The 19491-nt window shown below is 47.0% G+C and overlaps 4 protein-coding genes across 4 annotated transcripts in view; 2 read left to right on the top strand and 2 right to left on the bottom strand.

Annotated features, from left to right (window-relative positions):
- Nucleotides 1-1993, top strand: part of LOC123772343 (tenascin-X-like) — a 31387-nt gene extending 29394 nt beyond the window's left edge. The window contains exon 4 of the mRNA XM_069311349.1: nt 1707-1993. Within this exon, the coding sequence (XP_069167450.1) occupies nt 1707-1993 (287 nt within the window). The remainder of the gene's footprint in view (nt 1-1706) is intronic.
- Nucleotides 1994-2781: 788 nt separating this feature from the next.
- LOC138355815 (P-selectin glycoprotein ligand 1-like) lies at nt 2782-3863 on the bottom strand. The gene is made up of 2 exons (XM_069311348.1): nt 3857-3863; nt 2782-3434 (listed from the first exon to the last, which is right to left on the bottom strand). Exons 1-2 carry the CDS (start codon nt 3861-3863, stop codon nt 2782-2784), a joined length of 660 nt encoding a protein of 219 aa, XP_069167449.1.
- A 9412-nt stretch (nt 3864-13275) lies between these two features.
- On the bottom strand, nt 13276-16198 carry LOC138355814 (piggyBac transposable element-derived protein 4-like). The gene is made up of 3 exons (XM_069311347.1): nt 15673-16198; nt 15111-15442; nt 13276-13284 (listed from the first exon to the last, which is right to left on the bottom strand). The coding sequence occupies exons 1-3, from the start codon at nt 16196-16198 to the stop codon at nt 13276-13278; spliced, it is 867 nt and encodes a 288-aa protein (XP_069167448.1).
- A 905-nt stretch (nt 16199-17103) lies between these two features.
- Nucleotides 17104-18780, top strand: LOC138355813 (serine/arginine repetitive matrix protein 1-like). Its single transcript, XM_069311346.1, has one exon. The coding sequence runs from the start codon at nt 17104-17106 to the stop codon at nt 18778-18780; it is 1677 nt and encodes a 558-aa protein (XP_069167447.1).
- Nucleotides 18781-19491: the final 711 nt, after the last annotated feature.

The raw sequence follows: 19491 nt of genomic DNA, 5'->3' as shown, positions 1-19491 counted from the left end.
TTACCTTACCTTTCTACTGATAGCTCCCTTACCTTACCTTTCTACTGATAGCTCCGTTACCCTACCTTTCTACTGATAGCTCCGTTACCCTACCTTTCTACTGATAGCTCCGTTACCTTACCTTTCTACTGATAGCTCCCTTACCCTACCTTTCTACTGATAGCTCCGTTATCCTACCTTTCTACTGATAGCTCCGTTATCCTACCTTTCTACTGATAGCTCCCTTACCCTACCTTTCTACTGATAGCTCCGTTACCTTACCTTTCTACTGATAGCTCCGTTACCTTACCTTTCTACTGATAGCTCCGTTACCTTACCTTTCTACTGATAGCTCCGTTACCTTACCTTTCTACTGATAGCTCCGTTACCCTACCTTTCTACTGATAGCTCCGTTACCCTACCTTTCTACTGATAGCTCCCTTACCCTACCTTTCTACTGATAGCTCCGTTATCCTACCTTTCTACTGATAGCTCCCTTACCCTACCTTTCTACTGATAGCTCCGTTACCTTACCTTTCTACTGAGAGCTCCCTTACCCTACCTTTCTACTGATAGCTCCCTTACCTTCCCCTTCCCCTGACGGTTACCTTGCCTTGTCGTGGGCAAGCGGGATAATTGTAGGTACAAAGGAATATATAAATGTTGATCAATTACTCATTTTTCCTGCAACATTGCCAATACTGAGGAGAAATTGATGCTAAAAATTTCCACATATATGTGTAAATATGTGTTAGACTCAACATAAGTGACTCAGGTGGCAGCGGTGGGTGTGTTAACTGGGTGTTCTCTCAACACTCGAATATTCTCAATAATTCACCAGAATTTACCTTAATGTTTCATGGCTCCATCTCCTCACTGAGGATAGCATTGTGTGCACTTTATAACGGCGATGAATATGTATTCATCGGGTTTTTTATTCAGAGTTGCGAAGGACTGCATTTCATGAGAGCGCTCGCCGACTGTTAACTCAAAACTAATTGTATAACTTTCCATTCATCACATTCACTGATGATTATTCCTAGCTTTCTGCCGCCATTCTGGAGCTGTTGGCTGAAAACTTGGAATATTCTGAGTCTTATATTTTCTCACAATTCTGGAGCCGTTGGCTGAAAACTTGGAATATTCTGAGTCTTATATTTTCTCACAATTCTGGAGCCGTTGGCTGAAAACTTGGAATATTCTGAGTCTTATATTTTCTCACAATTCTGGAGCCGTTGGCTGAAAACTTGGAATATTCTGAGTCTTATATTTTCTCACAATTCTGGAGCCGTTGGCTGAAAACTTGGAATATTCTGAGTCTTATATTTTCTCACAATTCTGGAGCCGTTGGCTGAAAACTTGGAATATTCTGAGTCTTTTATATTTTCTCACAACGGACCTGTGCATCCCTTGTACCTTGTATGTGCTGTTGAACTGCCCGTTGCCTCCCTCTGCCACACCGTAACAAATGCGACTGTTTGGCCTAACCTGACACGTGCCAGGGATCCAGATGGTGTTTAGGATATCTGGGAATCCTGGAGGGGGCTCGAAATATTCTGACGGGGACTTGTAAACAGAGTGTGTGGGTATATATATGTGACATGTTGACTGTGTGAAGGGGGAGTGGGAAGCTATGTGTAATAAAATGTAGAGAAGCATTAAATAATAAGTAAACACAAGAAGAGGGATGGGATGCAGGAGTACATATTTATACGTTCCTCCAACAGTTGTCATAGACTCTACAGCACCGCTGACTGGTTCTCTGAAGCTTGGCGAGCAGCTGACTACCGCTGACTGGTTCTCTAAAGCTTGGCCTGCAGCTGACTGGTTCTCTAAAGCTTGGCCTGCAGCTGACTGGTTCTCTAAAGCTTGGCCTACAGCTGACTGGTTCTCTAAAGCTTGGCCTGCAGCTGACTGGTTCTCTAATGCTTGGCGAGCAGCTGACTGGTTCTCTAAAGCTTGGCCTACAGCTGACTGGTTCTCTAAAGCTTGGCCTGCAGCTGACTACCGCTGACTGGTTCCCTGAAGCATAGCGAGCAGCTGACTACCGCTGATTGGTTCTCTAAAGCTTGACCTACAGCTGACTGGTTCTCTAAAGCTTGGCCTACAGCTGACTACCGCTGATTGGTTCTCTAAAGCTTGGCCTACAGCTGACTGGTTCTCTAAAGCTTGGCCTGCAGCTGACTGGTTCTCTAATGCTTGGCGAGCAGCTGACTGGTTCTCTAAAGCTTGGCCTGCAGCTGACTGGTTCTCTAAAGCTTGGCCTACAGCTGACTGGTTCTCTAAAGCTTGGCCTGCAGCTGACTACCGCTGACTGGTTCTCTAAAGCTTGGCCTACAGCTGACTGGTTTTCTAAAGCTTGGCCTGCAGCTGACTACCGCTGACTGGTTCTCTAAAGCTTGGCCTGCAGCTGACTACCGCTGACTGGTTCTCTAAAGCTTGGCCTACAGCTGACTGGTTCTCTAAAGCTTGGCCTACAGCTGACTGGTTCTCTAAAGCTTGGCCTGCAGCTGACTACCGCTGACTGGTTCTCTAAAGCTTGGCCTACAGCTGACTAGTTCTCTAAAGCTTGGCCTGCAGCTGACTACCGCTGACTGGTTCTCTAAAGCTTGGCCTGCAGCTGACTACCGCTGACTGGTTCTCTAAAGCTTGGCCTGCAGCTGACTACCGCTGACTGGTTCTCTAAAGCTTGGCGAGCAGCTGACAAGTTCTCTAAAGCTTGGCGAGCAGCTGACTGGTTCTCTAAAGCTTGGCGAGCAGCTGACTGGTTCTCTAAAGCTTGGCGAGCAGCTGACTGGTTCTCTAAAGCTTGGCCTGCAGCTGACTACCGCTGACTGGTTCTCTAAAGCTTGGCGAGCAGCTGACTGGTTCTCTAAAGCTTGGCGAGCAGCTGACTGGTTCTCTAAAGCTTGGCGAGCAGCTGACTGGTTCTCTAAAGCTTGGCCTATAGCTGACTGGTTCTCTAAAGCTTGGCCTGCAGCTGACTACCGCTGACTGGTTCTCTAAAGCTTGGCGAGCAGCTGACTGGTTCTCTAAAGCTTGGCGAGCAGCTGACTGGTTCTCTAAAGCTTGGCCTACAGCTGACTGGTTCTCTAAAGCTTGGCCTGCAGCTGAAGACTGGTTCTCTAAAGCTTGGCGAGCAGCTGACTGGTTCTCTAAAGCTTGGCGAGCAGCTGACTGGTTCTCTAAAGCTTGGCGAGCAGCTGACTGGTTCTCTAAAGCTTGGCCTGCAGCTGACTGGTTCTCTAAAGCTTGGCGAGCAGCTGACTGGTTCTCTAAAGCTTGGCGAGCAGCTGACTGGTTCTCTAAAGCTTGGCCTGCAGCTGACTGGTTCTCTAAAGCTTGGCGAGCAGCTGACTGGTTCTCTAAAGCTTGGCGAGCAGCTGACTGGTTCTCTAAAGCTTGGCGAGCAGCTGACTGGTTCTCTAAAGCTTGGCGAGCAGCTGACTGGTTCTCTAAAGCTTGGCGAGCAGCTTACTGGTTCTCTAAAGCTTGGCGAGCAGCTGACTGGTTCTCTAAAGCTTGGCGAGCAGCTTACTGGTTCTCTAAAGCTTGGCCTGCAGCTGACTACAGCTGACTAAAGCTCTCACAGAATCTTATTTGCACAGCTGCGGGTTTTGCCTTGGGTTATGGAGTGGGGCAGCTGACGGCCGCTGTTCTAAACGCTTCCTATATTCGAACATTTCACCCCACGACACGCGAGCTGCTCCATGCAGTATATTCGAACAGTGTTCGCTCGGGAGAGTTAACTCTTCTTATATTCACTAAATAATTCGCGCACAGCTCTCTAAATACTTTATATATTTCAACAGTATTTTTCTGATGTCGTATACTAAATATTTTGTATATGGGAATGTTAATGTGTCGCGCAGTATACTGAGCATATGGTATATTCCAGCGATGGTTTATGACAGTATACTGAGAATATGGTATATTCCAGCGATGGTTTATGACAGTATACTGAGCATATGGTATATTCCAGCGATGGTTTATGACAGTATACTAAGAATATGGTATATTCCAGCGATGGTTAATGACAGTATATTGAGCATATGGTATATTCCAGCGATGGTTTATGACAGTATACTGAGAATATGGTATATTCCAGCGATGGTTAATGACAGTATATTGAGCATATGGTATATTCCAGCGATGGTTTATGACAGTATACTGAGAATATGGTATATTCCAGCGATGGTTAATGACAGTATATTGAGCATATGGTATATTCCAGCGATGGTTTATGACAGTATACTGAGAATATGGTATATTCCAGCGATGGTTAATGACAGTATATTGAGCATATGGTATATTCCAGCGATGGTTTATGACAGTATACTGAGCACATGGTATATTCCAGCGATGGTTAATGATAGTATACTGAGCACATGGTATATTCCAGCGATGGTTTATGACAGTATACTGAGCACATGGTATATTCCAGCGATGGTTTATGACAGTATACTGAGCATATGGTATATTCCAGCGATGGTTTATGACAGTATACTGAGCACATGGTATATTCCAGCGATGGTTTATGACAGTATACTGAGCATATGGTATATTCCAGCGATGGTTTATGACAGTATACTGAGCACGTGGTATGTGTTCAGTACGTAAAATAAATAGTCACATGCCGGCCCTAATATATATATATATATATATATATATATATATATATATATATATATATATATATATATATATATATATATATATATATATGTCGTACCTAGTAGCCAGAACGCACTTCTCAGCCTACTATGCAAGGCCCGATTTGCCTAATAATCCAAGTTTTCACGAAATAATTGTTTTTCGACCACCTAACCTACCTAACCTAACCTAACTTTTTCGGCTACCTAACCTAACCTAACCTACAGAGATAGGTTAGGTTAGGTTAGGTAGGGTTGGTTAGGTTCGGTCATATATCTACGTTAATTTTAACTACAATAAAAAAAAATTGACCTCATACATAATGAAATGGGTAGCTTTATCATTTCATAAGAAAAAAATTATAGTAAATATATTAATTCAGGAAAACTTGGCTTATTAGGCAAATCGGGCCTTGAATAGAAGGCTGAGAAGTGAGTTCTGGCTACTAGGTACGACATATATATATATATATATATATATATATATATATATATATATATATATATATATATATATATATATATATATATGTATATATATATATATATATATATATATATATATATATATTATCTTATATATCACTATATGACTAATTACATGTATATTATCAAATCTCGGTAGACACACTGCAAAAAAAAAATATTAAGCAATATTCTTTTCACTTTTTCACTGAATATTTTGTGTATTTATGAAGTTATTATATTTCACTTGGCAACATTATTAATTGGCACCAGAGAGCCGCCATTTACGAACCTAATTAAGATAATGCTTTCTAATATCATATATTAAAAAGTGCTTCTGATTAACTAAAACTGAGAGTCCCTATTGCAGGATTTAGTGAAAAATATCTTTAGTTCTCCCTATTTGCTGTACACTCAAAACCTATTTCCAGGACGTCATACTGGAACCAATTTCTACATGTCGAATATGTAAATATATATGACGAATATATACATAAAAGTTTATATATATACACAGCTGGGAACCCCTGGGGAAGTTGGTGGAAATAAAGGAAACTTTGGAACATTTTAACTAAACAAAAATTTATAACCTTTAAAAAACTCTTGAAGGAGGGAACAAACTCTTGAAGGACGAAACAAACTCTTGAAGGAGGGAACAAACTCTTGAAGGAGGGAACAAACTCTTGAAGGAGGAAACAAACTCTTGAAGGAGGGAACAAACTCTTGAAGGAGGGAACAAACTCTTGAAGGAGGGAACAAACTTTTGAAGGAGGAAACAAACTCTTGAAAGACGGAAACAAACTCTTGAAGGAGGGAACAAACTCTTGAAGGAGGGAACAAACTCTTGGAGGAGGAAACAAACTATTGACAAAGAAAAGGAGCTGGAATATGAGGACAAGGAGCTGGGATATGAGGACAAGGAGCTGGGATATGAGGACAAGGAGCTGGGATATGAGGACAAGGAGCTGGGATATGAGGACAAGGAGCTGGGATATGAGGACAAGGAGCTGGGATATGAGGACAAGGAGCTGGGATATGAGGACAAGGAGCTGGGATATGAGGACAAGAAGCTGGGATATAAGGACAAGGAGCTGGGATATGAGGAAAAGGAGCTGGGATATGAGGACAAGGAGCTGGGATATGAGGACAAGGAGCTGGGATATGAGGACAAGAAGCTGGGATATGAGGACAAGGAGCTGGGATATGAGGAAAAGGAGCTGGGATATGAGGACAAGGAGCTGGGATATGAGGACAAGGAGCTGGGATATGAGGACAAGGAGCTGGGATATGAGGACAAGGAGCTGGGATATGAGGACAAGAAGCTGGGATATGAGGACAAGGAGCTGGGATATGAGGAAAAGGAGCTGGGATATGAGGACAAGGAGCCGGGATATGAGGACAAGGAGCTGGGATATGAGGACAAGAAGCTGGGATATGAGGACAAGGAGCTGGGATATGAGGAAAAGGAGCTGGGATATGAGGACAAGGAGCCGGGATATGAGGACAAGGAGCTGGGATATGAGGACAAGGAGCTGGGATATGAGGACAAGGAGCTGGGATATGAGGACAAGGAGCTGGGATATGAGGACAAGGAGCTGGGATATGAGGACAAGGAGCTGGGATATGAGGAAAAGGAGCTGGGATATGAGGACAAGAAGCTGGGATATGAGGACAAGGAGCTGGGATATGAGGAAAAGGAGCAGGGATATGAGGACAAGGAGCCGGGATATGAGGACAAGGAGCTGGGATATGAGGACAAGGAGCTGGGATACGAGGACAAGGAGCTGGGATATTTGGACAAGGAGCTGAGATATGAAGACAAAGAGCTGGGATATGAGGACAAGGAGCTGGGATATTTGGACAAGGAGCTGAGATATGAGGACAAAGAGCTGGGATATGAGGACAAGGAGCTGGGATATGAGGACAAGGAGCTGGGATATGACGAAAAGGAGCTTGGATATGAGGACAAGGAGAAAGGATATGAGAACAAGGAGCTGGGATATGAGGACAAGGAGCTGGGATATGAGGAAAAGGAGCTGGGATATGAGGACAAGGAGCCGGGATATGAGGACAAGGAGCTGGGATATGAGGACAAGCAGCTGGGATATGAGGACAAGGAGCTGGGATATGAGGACAAGGAGCTGGGATATGAGGACAAGGAGCTGGGATATGAGGACAAGGAGCTGGGATATGAGGACAAGAAGCTGGGATATGAGGACAAGGAGCTGGGATATGAGGAAAAGGAGCTGGGATATGAGGACAAGGAGCCGGGATATGAGGACAAGGAGCTGGGATATGAGAACAAGGAGCTGTGATATTAGGACAAGGAGCTGGGATATGACGACAAGGAGCTGGGATATGAGGACAAGGAGCTGGGATATGACGACAAGGAGCTGGGATATGAGGACAAGGAGCTGGGATATGACGACAAGGAGCTGGGATATGAAGACAAGGAGCTGGGATATGAGGACAAGGAGCTGGGATATGAGGACAAGGAGCTGGGATATGACGACAAGGAGCTGGGATATGACGACAAGGAGCTGGGATATGAGGACGGAAGGAAGGAACTACCCAGAACCACTTGAGCCACACCAATATCTCGAATAAATATTAGAGCCATTGGAACCAAGGGTCGTTAAGGGTCTCAGAGTAATCAGAGACTTAACTACCAGTTGTCTTAGGGGAGGTGACTGTCTTCCTCAAACGACCCTTGGGATCATCTTAGTCCTAACTACTCCCAGGCCATCTTGAGGTCGTGTTATCTGATTACCCAGTGGGTGATCCAGTGGTTGGGCTGTTAGGGTTTAACCACTTGTAAAAGTGTCAAAGGCTTTCCGACAATCCAAGAAAATGCAGTCCGCCCAGCCGTCACTTTCTTGCTTAATCTTTGTCACCTGATCGTAGAATTCTATTAAGCCTGTAAGGCAAGATTTACCCTCCCTGAACCCATGTTGATGGGTTGTCACGAAGTCTCTTCTCTCCAGATGTGTTACTAGGTTTTTTCTCACAATCTTCTCTTCAATACCATAAAATCACCTTGCATGGTATACAAGTTAAGGACACTGGCACTGTGTGTGTGTGTGTGTGTGTGTGTGTGTGTGTGTGTGTGTGTGTGTGTGTGTGTGTGTGTGTGTGTGTGTGTGTGTGTGTGTGTGTGTGTGTGTGTGTGTGTGTGTGTGTGTGTGTGTGTGTGTGTGTGTGTGTGTGTGTGTGTGTGTACTCACCTATTTGTACTCACCTATTTGTGCTTGCAGGATCGAGCATTGACTCTTGGATCCCGCCTTTCTAGCTATCGGTTGTTTACAGCAATGACTCCTGTCCCATTTCCCTATCATACCTAGTTTTAAAAGTATGAATAGTATTTGCTTCCACAACCTGTTCCCCAAGTGCATTCCATTTTTCTACTACTCTCACGCTAAAAGAAAACTTCCTAACATCTCTGTGACTCATCTGAGTTTCCAGTTTCCACCCATGTCCCCTCGTTCTGTTATTATTACGTGTGAACATTTCATCTATTTCCACTTTGTCAATTCCCCTGAGTATTTTATATGTCCCTATCATATCTCCTCTCTCCCTTCTTTTCTCTAGTGTCGTAAGGTTCAGTTCCTTCAGCCGCTCTTCATATCCCATCCCTCGTAACTCTGGGACAAGCCTCGTCGCAAACCTCTGAACCTTCTCCAGTTTCTTTATGTGTTTCTTCAGGTGGGGGCTCCATGATGGCGCGGCATACTCTAAGACGGGTCTCACGTAGGCAGTGTAAAGCGCCCTAAAAGCCTCCTCATTTAGGTTTCTGAATGAAGTTCTAATTTTCGCCAGTGTAGAGTACGCTGCTGTCGTTATCCTATTTATATGTGCCTCAGGAGTTAGATTAGGTGTCACATCCACTCCCAGGTCTCTTTTTCGAATCGTTACAGGTAGGCTGTTCCCCTTCATTGTGTACTGTCCCTTTGGTCTCCTGTCACCTGATCCCATTTCCATAACTTTACATTTACTGGTGTTAAACTCCAGTAGCCATTTCCCTGACCATCTCTGCAGCCTGTTTAAGTCCTCTTGGAGGATCCTACAATCCTCGTCTGTCACAACTCTTCTCATTAATTTTGCGTCATCCGCAAACATTGACATGTATGATTCCACTCCTGTAAACATATCATTTACGTAAATAAGAAAGAGGATTGGTCCCAGCACCGATCCTTGAGGTATTCCACTTGTTACTGTTCGCCAGTCCGACTTTTCGCCCCTTACCATTACCCTCTGGCTCCTTCCTGTTAGGTAGTTCTTCACCCATACTAGGGCCTTTCCGCTTACTCCTGCCTGCCTCTCAAGTTTGTATAGCAGTCTCATGTGCGGTACCGTATCAAAGGCCTTTTGGCAGTCAAGAAATATGCAGTCTGCCCAGCCTTCTCTGTCCTGCCTTATCCTTGTTACTTTATCATAGAATTCTAAAAGGTTTGTTAGGCATGATTTCCCTGTCCAGAACCCATATTGGTGCTTGTTTACAAACCCAATGCTCTCCAGGTGCTCAACAAGTCTTACCCTAATTATTCTTTCAAGTATTTTGCAGGGGATGTTTGTCAGTGATACGGGTCTGTAGTTAAGTGCCTCCTCCCTATCACCTTTTTTGAAAATCGGTACGACATTTGCCTCCTTCCAGCAACTGGGTAATTCTCCCGACATAAGTGACTCATTAAAGATCATTGCCAGAGGCACGCCGAGAGCCTGCGCTGCCTCTTTAAGTATCCACGGTGATACTTTGTCTGGTCCAACAGCTTTATTTGCATCCAGTGTTGTCAACTGTTTCATTACATCCTCTGCTGTCACCTCTATATCTGATAGTCTTTCATCTTGGGTAATCTCTTCTAACAATGAGAGCTGCTCAGGCTCGGTTGTGAACACTCCATGGAATTTTGCATTCAGTACCTCGCAGATTTCCTTGTCGCTTTCTGTATATGCCCCTTCTGTTTTCCTCAGTCTTGTCACTTGGTCATTTACCGACATCTTCCTTCTTATATGGCTATGTAGTAATTTTGGTTGCTTTTTCGCTTTGACTGCAATATCATTCTCATAATTTCTTTCCGACACTCGTCTTATGTTAATGTAATCATTCCTAGCTCTGTTACATCTAATCCTGTTGTCCTCTGTCCTTTGTCTTCTGTACTTCCTCCACTCCCTCCTGCTTCTCACCTTTGCTTCCTGACACTGTCTATTAAACCATGGGTTATTATATTCCCTCCTGCTTTTTTCCTTTATTGTTGGAATAAATCTCTCTTCAGCCTCCTTGCATTTCAATATGACTTGGTTCATCATACCTTGCACTGTTTTTCCTCTAAGTTCTTCCTCCCACTGCACTTCTCCCAGGTAGTCCCTTATCCTTCTGTAGTCCCCTTTTCTGTAATCAAGTCTCCTTTCCCAGACCTCTTGTCCTTTGGTCACAATTTTAAACTCCATCATGTAGTCAAAGACTAGGACACAATGGTCACTAGCTCCTAGTGGTATTTCATGTGCCAACTGCTCGATGTCTTCTACATTCTGAGTGAAAATGAGATCTAATAGGCTGGGCGTATCCCCTCCTCTTTCCCTAGTATCTTCTTTCACATGCTGTGTTAGGAAATTCCTGTCAATAACGTCTACCAGCTTCGCTCCCCAGGTCTCCTCCCCGCCATGGGGATTCCTCGTTTCCCAATCTATCTCTCCGTGATTTAGGTCCCCCATGACCAGCAGCTTCGCTCTCATTCTATGCGCTAAAGTTGCTGCCCTCTGCAGTTCATCTATACATGTCTTGTTGCTGTCCTCGTACTCCTGCCTGGGCCTTCTACTGTTTGGTGGGGGATTGTAGAGTATCAAGATTACAATCTTCTTCCCATCCACTGTCAGAGTTCCATGTATGAAGCTCGTGCTTTCATTGGTACCCGGATTTTCCAGCTCATCAAACTTCCATTTCCGCTTTATTAGTAGTGCCACTCCTCCTCCCTGTCTCTGTGTCCTTTCTTTTCTTATCACCTGGTACCCCTCTGGAAAGATTGCATCCGAGATCATGCCATTTATTTTAGTTTCCACTATTGCCACTATGTCTGGGTCTGCCTCACTAACTCTTTCTTTTATCTCTTCTGCTTTATTGGCTACCCCATCAGCATTGGTGTACCAAACCTTGAGACTCTTCTTGGAAACTCGGGTGTCAGAGTTCCCCCTTTCACCAGGGGTCTGGGGGGAACTGGGGGTGTCTGGGGGGCAAGTGGGGGCTGTGGGGGTGAGTGGGGGGGTGCTAGGGGGGTGCCTGGGAGTGCCTGGTAGGCGAATGGAGTCTGGGCATCTAGGGGGGTAGGAAGGGCATAATGGGTCTGAAAGTTAGGGGTCTGAATAGCATAGGGGGGTTGAGAAATAGAGTGAGACTGAGAGTCAGATAGAGGTTGAGAGGTTGGGGGGGAGAGGGATACTGAGGGCGGAGGGCTGAGATGAGAATGGAGCATGGGTGCTGGGAGTGGAAAGAGGGTATATTAGTTAGGGGGGAATCGGGGGTAGGTGGGGGTTTTGGGGTAGAAGAGGGGAAGAGGGAGATGGGGGAAGGTGTTAGGGGATCACAAGGTGAGGGGGTTAAATGTGGGCTGGAGGTGCATAGGAGGGGTGAGGGTTGGGTGGGGTTTGGGGGTGAGTGGAAGAGGGGTGCAGTGGAAGCTGGGATGGAGTAGATGGAATTGAAGTCAATGGGGTAGAAGGGGCAGGGGAGTAGGAAGGGGTAGTTGGGGAGGGGGGATGGGAAGGTGGGTTTGGGGAGGGCATGGCTTGACCCACTGGGGTCGTTGACAGGTGTGATGTAGCAGGGGCAGGGGAATCGTTGGGGAGGTGCAAATGTGGAAGGGACAGGGGGGTTTTGGGAGGCTGTGGCAGGGGGGAGGTATAGGAGGGCTGAGTTGGGGAGGATGCGACCTGGGAGGTGACCTGGGAGGTGGCCTGGGAGGTGACCTGGGATGTGACCTGGGAGGTGAGACTACCTGAGAGGCTAGTTCGGTGTCGTTGTTGCCATCTATTCTTGTGGGCTATTTGCTCATCTTTCGTCATAAACCTCTCTATAAACACATTGTAATGGGTTTCACTTCCTCTGAGTAAATGCTTGGTCCTCATTATGTACTCCACAGCCTCCTCATTGGATAATTGCACCAGAACAGGTCTATTCTTGGTACAATTGTAAGGTCCAACCCGGCGGCTGATATCCACCTCGTGTTCTGCCATTCCTGCTCCAATACACCTCAATATCTCGTGCAATTCGTATTTTTCCGTTTCTATTCTCTCTTGTCTTGTTGGTGCCCCAGATTCGAATAATCCATGTATTATAATAGACCGTCTCCTCAGTAATTCATTGTCATGCTGGTAGCCTGTCCCCTGGGGATTCTCCATCCCAACCACAGTCACTAACCCATCCCCCACTAATCCTCTGTCCTTAGCCATGCTGTTAATCCTTCCTAATTCGTTTGTGATACGAGCACATTCCCTCTCCCAGTCCTCTCTTCCCTTCCTAATCTCTTCCTGAACATAGAGCATAAGGTCTTGTTTCTGCCTCTCTACCGCATCCTGTATTTGCTGAAATACCTCACTTTTAATCCCCTGGATTAGATCCTCCAACCAATCGCTCCTTCTCTCTACAAATTTCCCTATTAATTTGTCTATAAATCTGTCCTCCTCCTCATCCCTGCTGGTGATTGACCTTGAACCCCTTCTAGTCATTGCAGTAACAACCTAGCCAAAAAGGCGCTCCTCAATACCTTGCACAATCTGCAGCACAAACAGGCGAGAAAGTACTCCACGCGGCTGGTCCAGATGTGAGGTCGCTGCGTCCCGCGTCACAGCTGGTGAGGTCACTAGTGGTGAGGTCACTCCGGCTCCACAATTTCGGCTCCACAATTTCACAATACCACGATGTACTCGACACTTATTTTCAGTGGTGGTGTTTGTACTGTGTGTGTGTGTGTGTGTGTGTGTGTGTGTGTGTGTGTGTGTGTGTGTGTGTGTGTGTGTGTGTGTGTGTGTGTGTGTGTGTGTGTGTGTGTGTGTGTGTGTGTGTGTGTGTGTGCGTGTGTGCGTGTGCGTGTGTGTGTGTGATACTCTTATCAATTCCAATCGAAATTTATGAATAATTCTGAAATGAACACAAATTTGTTTGATCAAAACATGGGATCACTGAACGTATTTAAAAAGCCTGAAACATGTAAACAAAATTGAATTTTAGAGTAATTTAGCGAACATTTTGTCACTGTGAGGAATAAATTAGGCGTGACTCATTCATTTTGTTTCCCCATTTTCTGTAATTACCCTCATTAAGGCCGCACGCCACCTAGCGGCAGAACTGTGGACCATTAGTGTAGACTACTGGCCTCTGACACACACACACACACACACACACACACACACACACACACACACACACACACACACACACACACACACGCACACACACACACACACACACACACACACACGTGTAAGGTGCTCAAGTGGATAAGGGAGTACCTAAGCAATAGGAAGCAGAGAGTTACGGTGAGGGGTGAGACCTATGATTGGCGTGAAGTCCCCAGTGGAGTCCCACAGGGCTCTGTACTCGGCCTATCTTGTTTCTGATATATGTAAATGATCTCCCGGAGGGTATCGATTCATTTCTCTCAATGTTTGCGGACAGGGCTCTGTACTCGGCCTATCTTGTTTCTGATATATGTAAATGATCTCCCGGAGGGTATCGATTCATTTCTCTCAATGTTTGCGGACGACGCCAAAATTATGAGAAGGATTAACACAGAGGAGGACTGCTTGAGGCTTCAAGAAGCTGAAGGAATGGTCGAACAAATGGTTGTTAGAGTTTAACCCAACCAAATGCAATGTAATGAAGATAGGTGTAAGGAGCAGGAGGCCAGATACAAGGTATCATCTGGGAGAGGAAATTCTTCAGGAGTCAGAGAAAGAAAAAGACTTGGGGGTTGATATCACGCCAGACCTGTCTCCTGCAGCACATATCAAGAAGATAACATCAGCGGCATATATGCCAGGCTGGCCAACATACAAACGGCATTCAGAAACTCGTGTAAAGAATCATTCAGAACTTTGTATACCACATATGTCAGGCCAATCCTGGAGTATGCAGCCCCAGCATGGAGTCCGTATCTAGTCAAGAATAAGACTAAACTGGAAAAGGTTCAAAGGTTTGCCACCAGACTAGTACCCGAGCTGAGAGGTATGAGCTACGAGGAGAGACTACGGGAATTAAACCTCACTTCGTTGGAAGACAGAAGAGTTAGGGGGGGACATGATCACCACATTCAAGATTCTGAAGGGAATTTATAGGGTAGATAAAGACAGGCTATTTAACACAAGGGGCACACGCACAAGGGGACACAGGTGGAAACTGAGTGCCCAAATGAGCCACAGAGATATTAGAAAGAACTTTTTTAGTGTCAGAGTGGTTGACAAATGGAATGCATTAGGCAGTGATGTGGTGGAGGCTGACTCCATACACAGTTTCAAGTGTAGATATGATAGAGCCCAATAGGCTCAGGAATCTGTACACCTGTTGATTGACGGTTGAGAGGCGGGACCAAAGAGCCAGAGCTCAACCCCCGCAAACACAACAAGGTGAGTACTAGGTGAGTACACACCCCTACACCCAGGGGTACCTCATGTGTACCACTGACAGTTTACCTTAGTCCTGGACTATGTTAAGGACTGTCAACCTCTGGAGTGGAGTTTCCTTCTATCTGTTGTGTAGTTTACTCGTTTTCTCGTACTCGTTACTCGTACTCGTTGTCTGCGTTGAACCTGTTGTGTTTCTGCATTGTGGCAAGTTGTTATGAGTGAAACAATTCGTTTATCTTTCCACAAAATTATGAAAGTATTGTCCTTGCGTTTGAATAAAGTTTTATCTACTGCCACTTTTCCCTTTGCTTACATCTGAAGGGATTTAGGTGCACCACGCTACAGTCTGAGGGTACCACAGGTGTATACCCCTATTTGAAGCAGCGCTTCACTCAATCTGACCGAATTGTAATAATTGTCCATATATAAATGGTAACCTTTGTTCTTCAGTGGTTCAATCAAGCCCATAACTGTGTCAATCGTCGTTTTCCCAACTCCTGAATAAATTTCAAAATCATAAATGTAGCCACTGTTGGCTTCAGCTAGCATGTAGAGCTTTATTACGCATTTATCTGGTTTATTGGGATTATAGGTCTTGAAAGATAGACGGCCACGCCATGGCATTGTTCCTTCATCCAAACTCCAATTTTTATTGCGAATGTATATTCTCTTGAATCTATTTAGGAGATACTTCATGCGTGAGCGAACTTTGATAAGTTTGTCAACGCCTTGGCCTTGAGGTATGGACTTATTGTTATAAACATGAAAATATCTAGCAATCATTTTAAATCGTTTACCAGTCATAAAGGTGTTGAAACAAGGTATCTGCCTGTTTGCCAATACATTCTAAGTCTCGGCAATGGGCAAATACCCATCAAGATCGTCAGTCCCCAATATCTGGCAATTTCTTTCACTGTCACTGGTTGCCATCTGTGCTTTGTCCTTTGCCCAGTACGTGCCTTACTTTGGGAAGCATACAAATTAGTTTCATAGGCAATATATTTCAACAATTTTTGAGTCAGAAAGAGTTGAATGAAACCAAGAACAGTGGTAGGTACAGGAACAGTCAAGCCTGGTGTACCTGTAAAATTGTCCACAAAGGGTGCACTATTGTCACTACACCATCCATCATCAGAATCTGTTGGTACTGGGGTACGTGTGGTACGTGTGGTACGTCTGGTTCTAGCACGAGCTCCAGTACCGCGCCGTGCACGAGTGGCAGTCTCGACCTCAGACTCCTCACTGTCCTCACTACCAAAATCCTCATCGGCCGTCTCTGTTTCTAAATGTTCACTTCTTGCATCAGTATCAGTACCGACATCAGTTTCCTCACTAGATGACCCAGACAAATCGTCAAATACAGCCTGAAACTTAGAGGGAGTTAGTCTCACATGCTTGTACTTCTCCTGCACACTACTCAGCTTCTGCTTTTCACGCCTTTCTTTCGCAATTTTCTTCCTGGAAGGGCCTTGTTCATGATCACTATCCATCGTGGAGTAAGCGTAGATAGTTTCTAAAGCCGCAGTAAGAAATATAGCCACGGAAAATAGCCGAAATGTTCACACGTTTGAGACGCGAGGGGAGGCGACACAGGTCACAACAGTGGAGCGAAAACAATGTGCCTACCGGCGTGTGCCGCGCCGCCTGCGGGCCACGAGGCGCAACAAAGAAAATGGGAAGACATCAACGCGCATTTTAAAACCAGTCCCAAAAAATCGGATAAAAACCTGATTTTTGGCTATTATTTAAAGTGGACGACGCAGCATTGTGTCATCCCCGTGATTACCGACAGTAAACGGATGACGCAACGCTGCGTCATGCCCGGGCGAGAGTATTTAGACCACCACAGTACCTTACTGACCAACCAACAGGTATACTATAATCCTGAGTATAGTCCAGGACTAAAGTAGACTCTCAGAGTATACTGACAACGAGAGAGGTCTACACCTCGGTGTACAAGTCCTGTAAACCTTCATAATTAACCGGACGATATAAATCCCACAATCTCTTGAATCACTTAATTAACACTCAGATGGGCAAATTATCACTAACAAACTACAGCTTCTAATCACCGTTTAGGTAACTAACCCCCCCCCCCCCCGCCTCTCCTTCTCTGGATTAGCAACTCCATAAACGAATGAAACAGTTTTGCTTAATCATAAACGACTGAACCCAATCACCAATCTAACCAATCGTTGCCGCTGCACTGATAACGGTCGTATTACGGTGATTGGTTCACTAATACGTAACATTGTGAACGGATTGGTTTATTTCGTAACACAACAATAACACGCCGCGGCGTATTGGGTGAGCAGCAGAGGTAATTTAACTTTAGATTCGTCACGGCTTAGTGAGTTGTGTTGCGAAGGAATAAAGTTGGTCCAGCCCCCAGAAGATGCAGGCAGCAGCAGACACAGCCTCCAGGCCCAGCCTCCAGAAGATGCAGGCAGCAACAGACAGCCTCCAGGCCCAGCCTCCAGAAGATGCAGGCAGCAGCAGACAGCCTCCAGGCCCAGCCCCCAGAAGATGCAGGCAGCAGCAGACAGCCTCCAGGCCCAGCCCCCAGAAGATGCAGGCAGCAGCAGACAGCCTCCAGGCCCAGCCCCCAGAAGACGCAGGCAGCAGCAGACAGCCTCCAGGCCCAGCCCCAAGAAGACACAGGCAGCAGCAGACAGCCTCCAGGTCCAGCCCCCAGAAGATGCAGGCAGCAGCAGACAGCCTCCAGGCCCAGCCCCCAGAAGATGCAGGCAGCAGCAGACAGCCTCCAGGCCCTGCCCCCAGAAGATGCAGGCAGCAGCAGACAGCCTCCAGGCCCAGCCCCCAGAAGATGCAGGCAGCAGCAGACACAGCCTCCAGGCCCAGCCTCCAGAAGATGCAGGCAGCAGCAGACAGCCTCCAGGCCCAGCCCCCAGAAGATGCAGGCAGCAGCAGACAGCCTCCAGGCCCAGCCCCCAGAAGATGCAGGCAGCAGCAGACAGCCTCCAGGCCCAGCCCCCAGAAGATGCAGGCAGCAGCAGACAGCCTCCAGGCCCAGCCCCAAGAAGACACAGGCAGCAGCAGACAGCCTCCAGGTCCAGCCCCCAGAAGATGCAGGCAGCAGCAGACAGCCTCCAGGCCCAGCCCCCAGAAGATGCAGGCAGCAGCAGACAGCCTCCAGGCCCTGCCCCCAGAAGATGCAGGCAGCAGCAGACAGCCTCCAGGCCCAGCCCCCAGAAGATGCAGGCAGCAGCAGACAGCCTCCAGGCCCAGCCCCCAGAAGATGCAGGCAGCAGCAGACAGCCTCCAGGCCCAGCCCCCAGAAGATGCAGGCAGCAGCAGACAGCCTCCAGGCCCAGCCCCAAGAAGACACAGGCAGCAGCAGACAGCCTCCAGGTCCAGCCCCCAGAAGATGCAGGCAGCAGCAGACAGCCTCCAGGCCCAGCCTCCAGAAGATGCAGGCAGCAGCAGACAGCCTCCAGGCCCTGCCCCCAGAAGATGCAGGCAGCAGCAGACAGCCTCCAGGCCCAGCCCCCAGAAGATGCAGGCAGCAGCAGACACTGCCTCCAGGCCCAGCCCCCAGAAGACGCAGGCAGCAGCAGACACAGCCTCCAGGCCCAGCCCCCAGAAGATGCAGGCAGCAGCAGACAGCCTCCAGGCCCAGCCCCCGGAAGACACAGGCAGCAGCAGACAGCCCCCAGAAGACACAGGCAGCAGCAGACAGCCCCCAGAAGACACAGGCAGCAGCAGACAGCCCCCAGAAGATGCAGGCAGCAGCAGACAGCCCCCAGAAGACACAGGCAGCAGCAGACAGCCCCCAGAAGATGCAGGCAGCAGCAGACAGCCTCCAGGCCCAGCCCCCAGAAGATGCAGGCAGCAGCAGACAGCCTCCAGGCCCAGCCCCCAGAAGATGCAGGCAGCAGCAGACAGCCTCCAGGCCCAGCCCCCAGAAGATGCAGGCAGCAGCAGACAGCCTCCAGGCCCAGCCCCCAGAAGATGCAGGCAGCAGCAGACAGCCTCCAGGCCCAGCCCCCAGAAGATGCAGGCAGCAGCAGACAGCCTCCACCAACATTCTCTCATCCGCTTCTCTGATTAAAGTGAAGATTGTACTGTAGCGTCAGGAGCCAGCGAGGGTGAAGGAGGCCGCTCTTAATGAGCCGCTCACCCGCCGCTGCCTCACAGTCACTGAGGAAATATTACCTTATAGTCATTGTTGCAGTTCCCTTAGAACAAATTTATATAAGAATCTGTAGAAGGCTCGTTGTCCCCTAAGCGGCAGCTGCTATTGGTCCATACGAGGCAGCTCCTATTGGTCCATAGGAGGCAGCTGCTATTGGTCCACACGAGGCAGCTGCTATTGGTCTATACGAAGCAGCTGCTATTGGTCTATACGAGGCAGCTGCTATTGATCCATACGAAGCAGCTGCTATTGATCCATACGAAGCAGCTGCTATTGGTCTATACGAGGCAGCTCCTATTGGACCATAGGAGGCAGCTGTTATTGGTCCACACGAGGCAGCTGCTATTGGTCCATACGAAGCAGCTCCTATTGGTACATACGAGGCAGCTACTATTGACCCATACAAGGCAGCTCCTATTGGTCCATACGAAGCAGCTCCTATTAGTCCATACGAGGCAGCTGCTATTAGTCTATTCGAAGCATAGACCTATACGGCCTAAGAAATTTTTTGGGTCAAATAGATTGGAAAGTCTTGGGTATGGGGTTGGGGCCGGTCTTGGAGCGAGACATGAACCCAGCGATAGGTGATGTAAAAGGGGATTTCGATGTGGATTTAATATATAACTT

The sequence above is a fragment of the Procambarus clarkii genome, chromosome 69 (assembly GCF_040958095.1).
Source record: "Procambarus clarkii isolate CNS0578487 chromosome 69, FALCON_Pclarkii_2.0, whole genome shotgun sequence".
NCBI lineage: Eukaryota > Metazoa > Arthropoda > Malacostraca > Decapoda > Cambaridae > Procambarus > Procambarus clarkii.
This window is presented reverse-complemented; position numbering and strand designations above follow the sequence as displayed.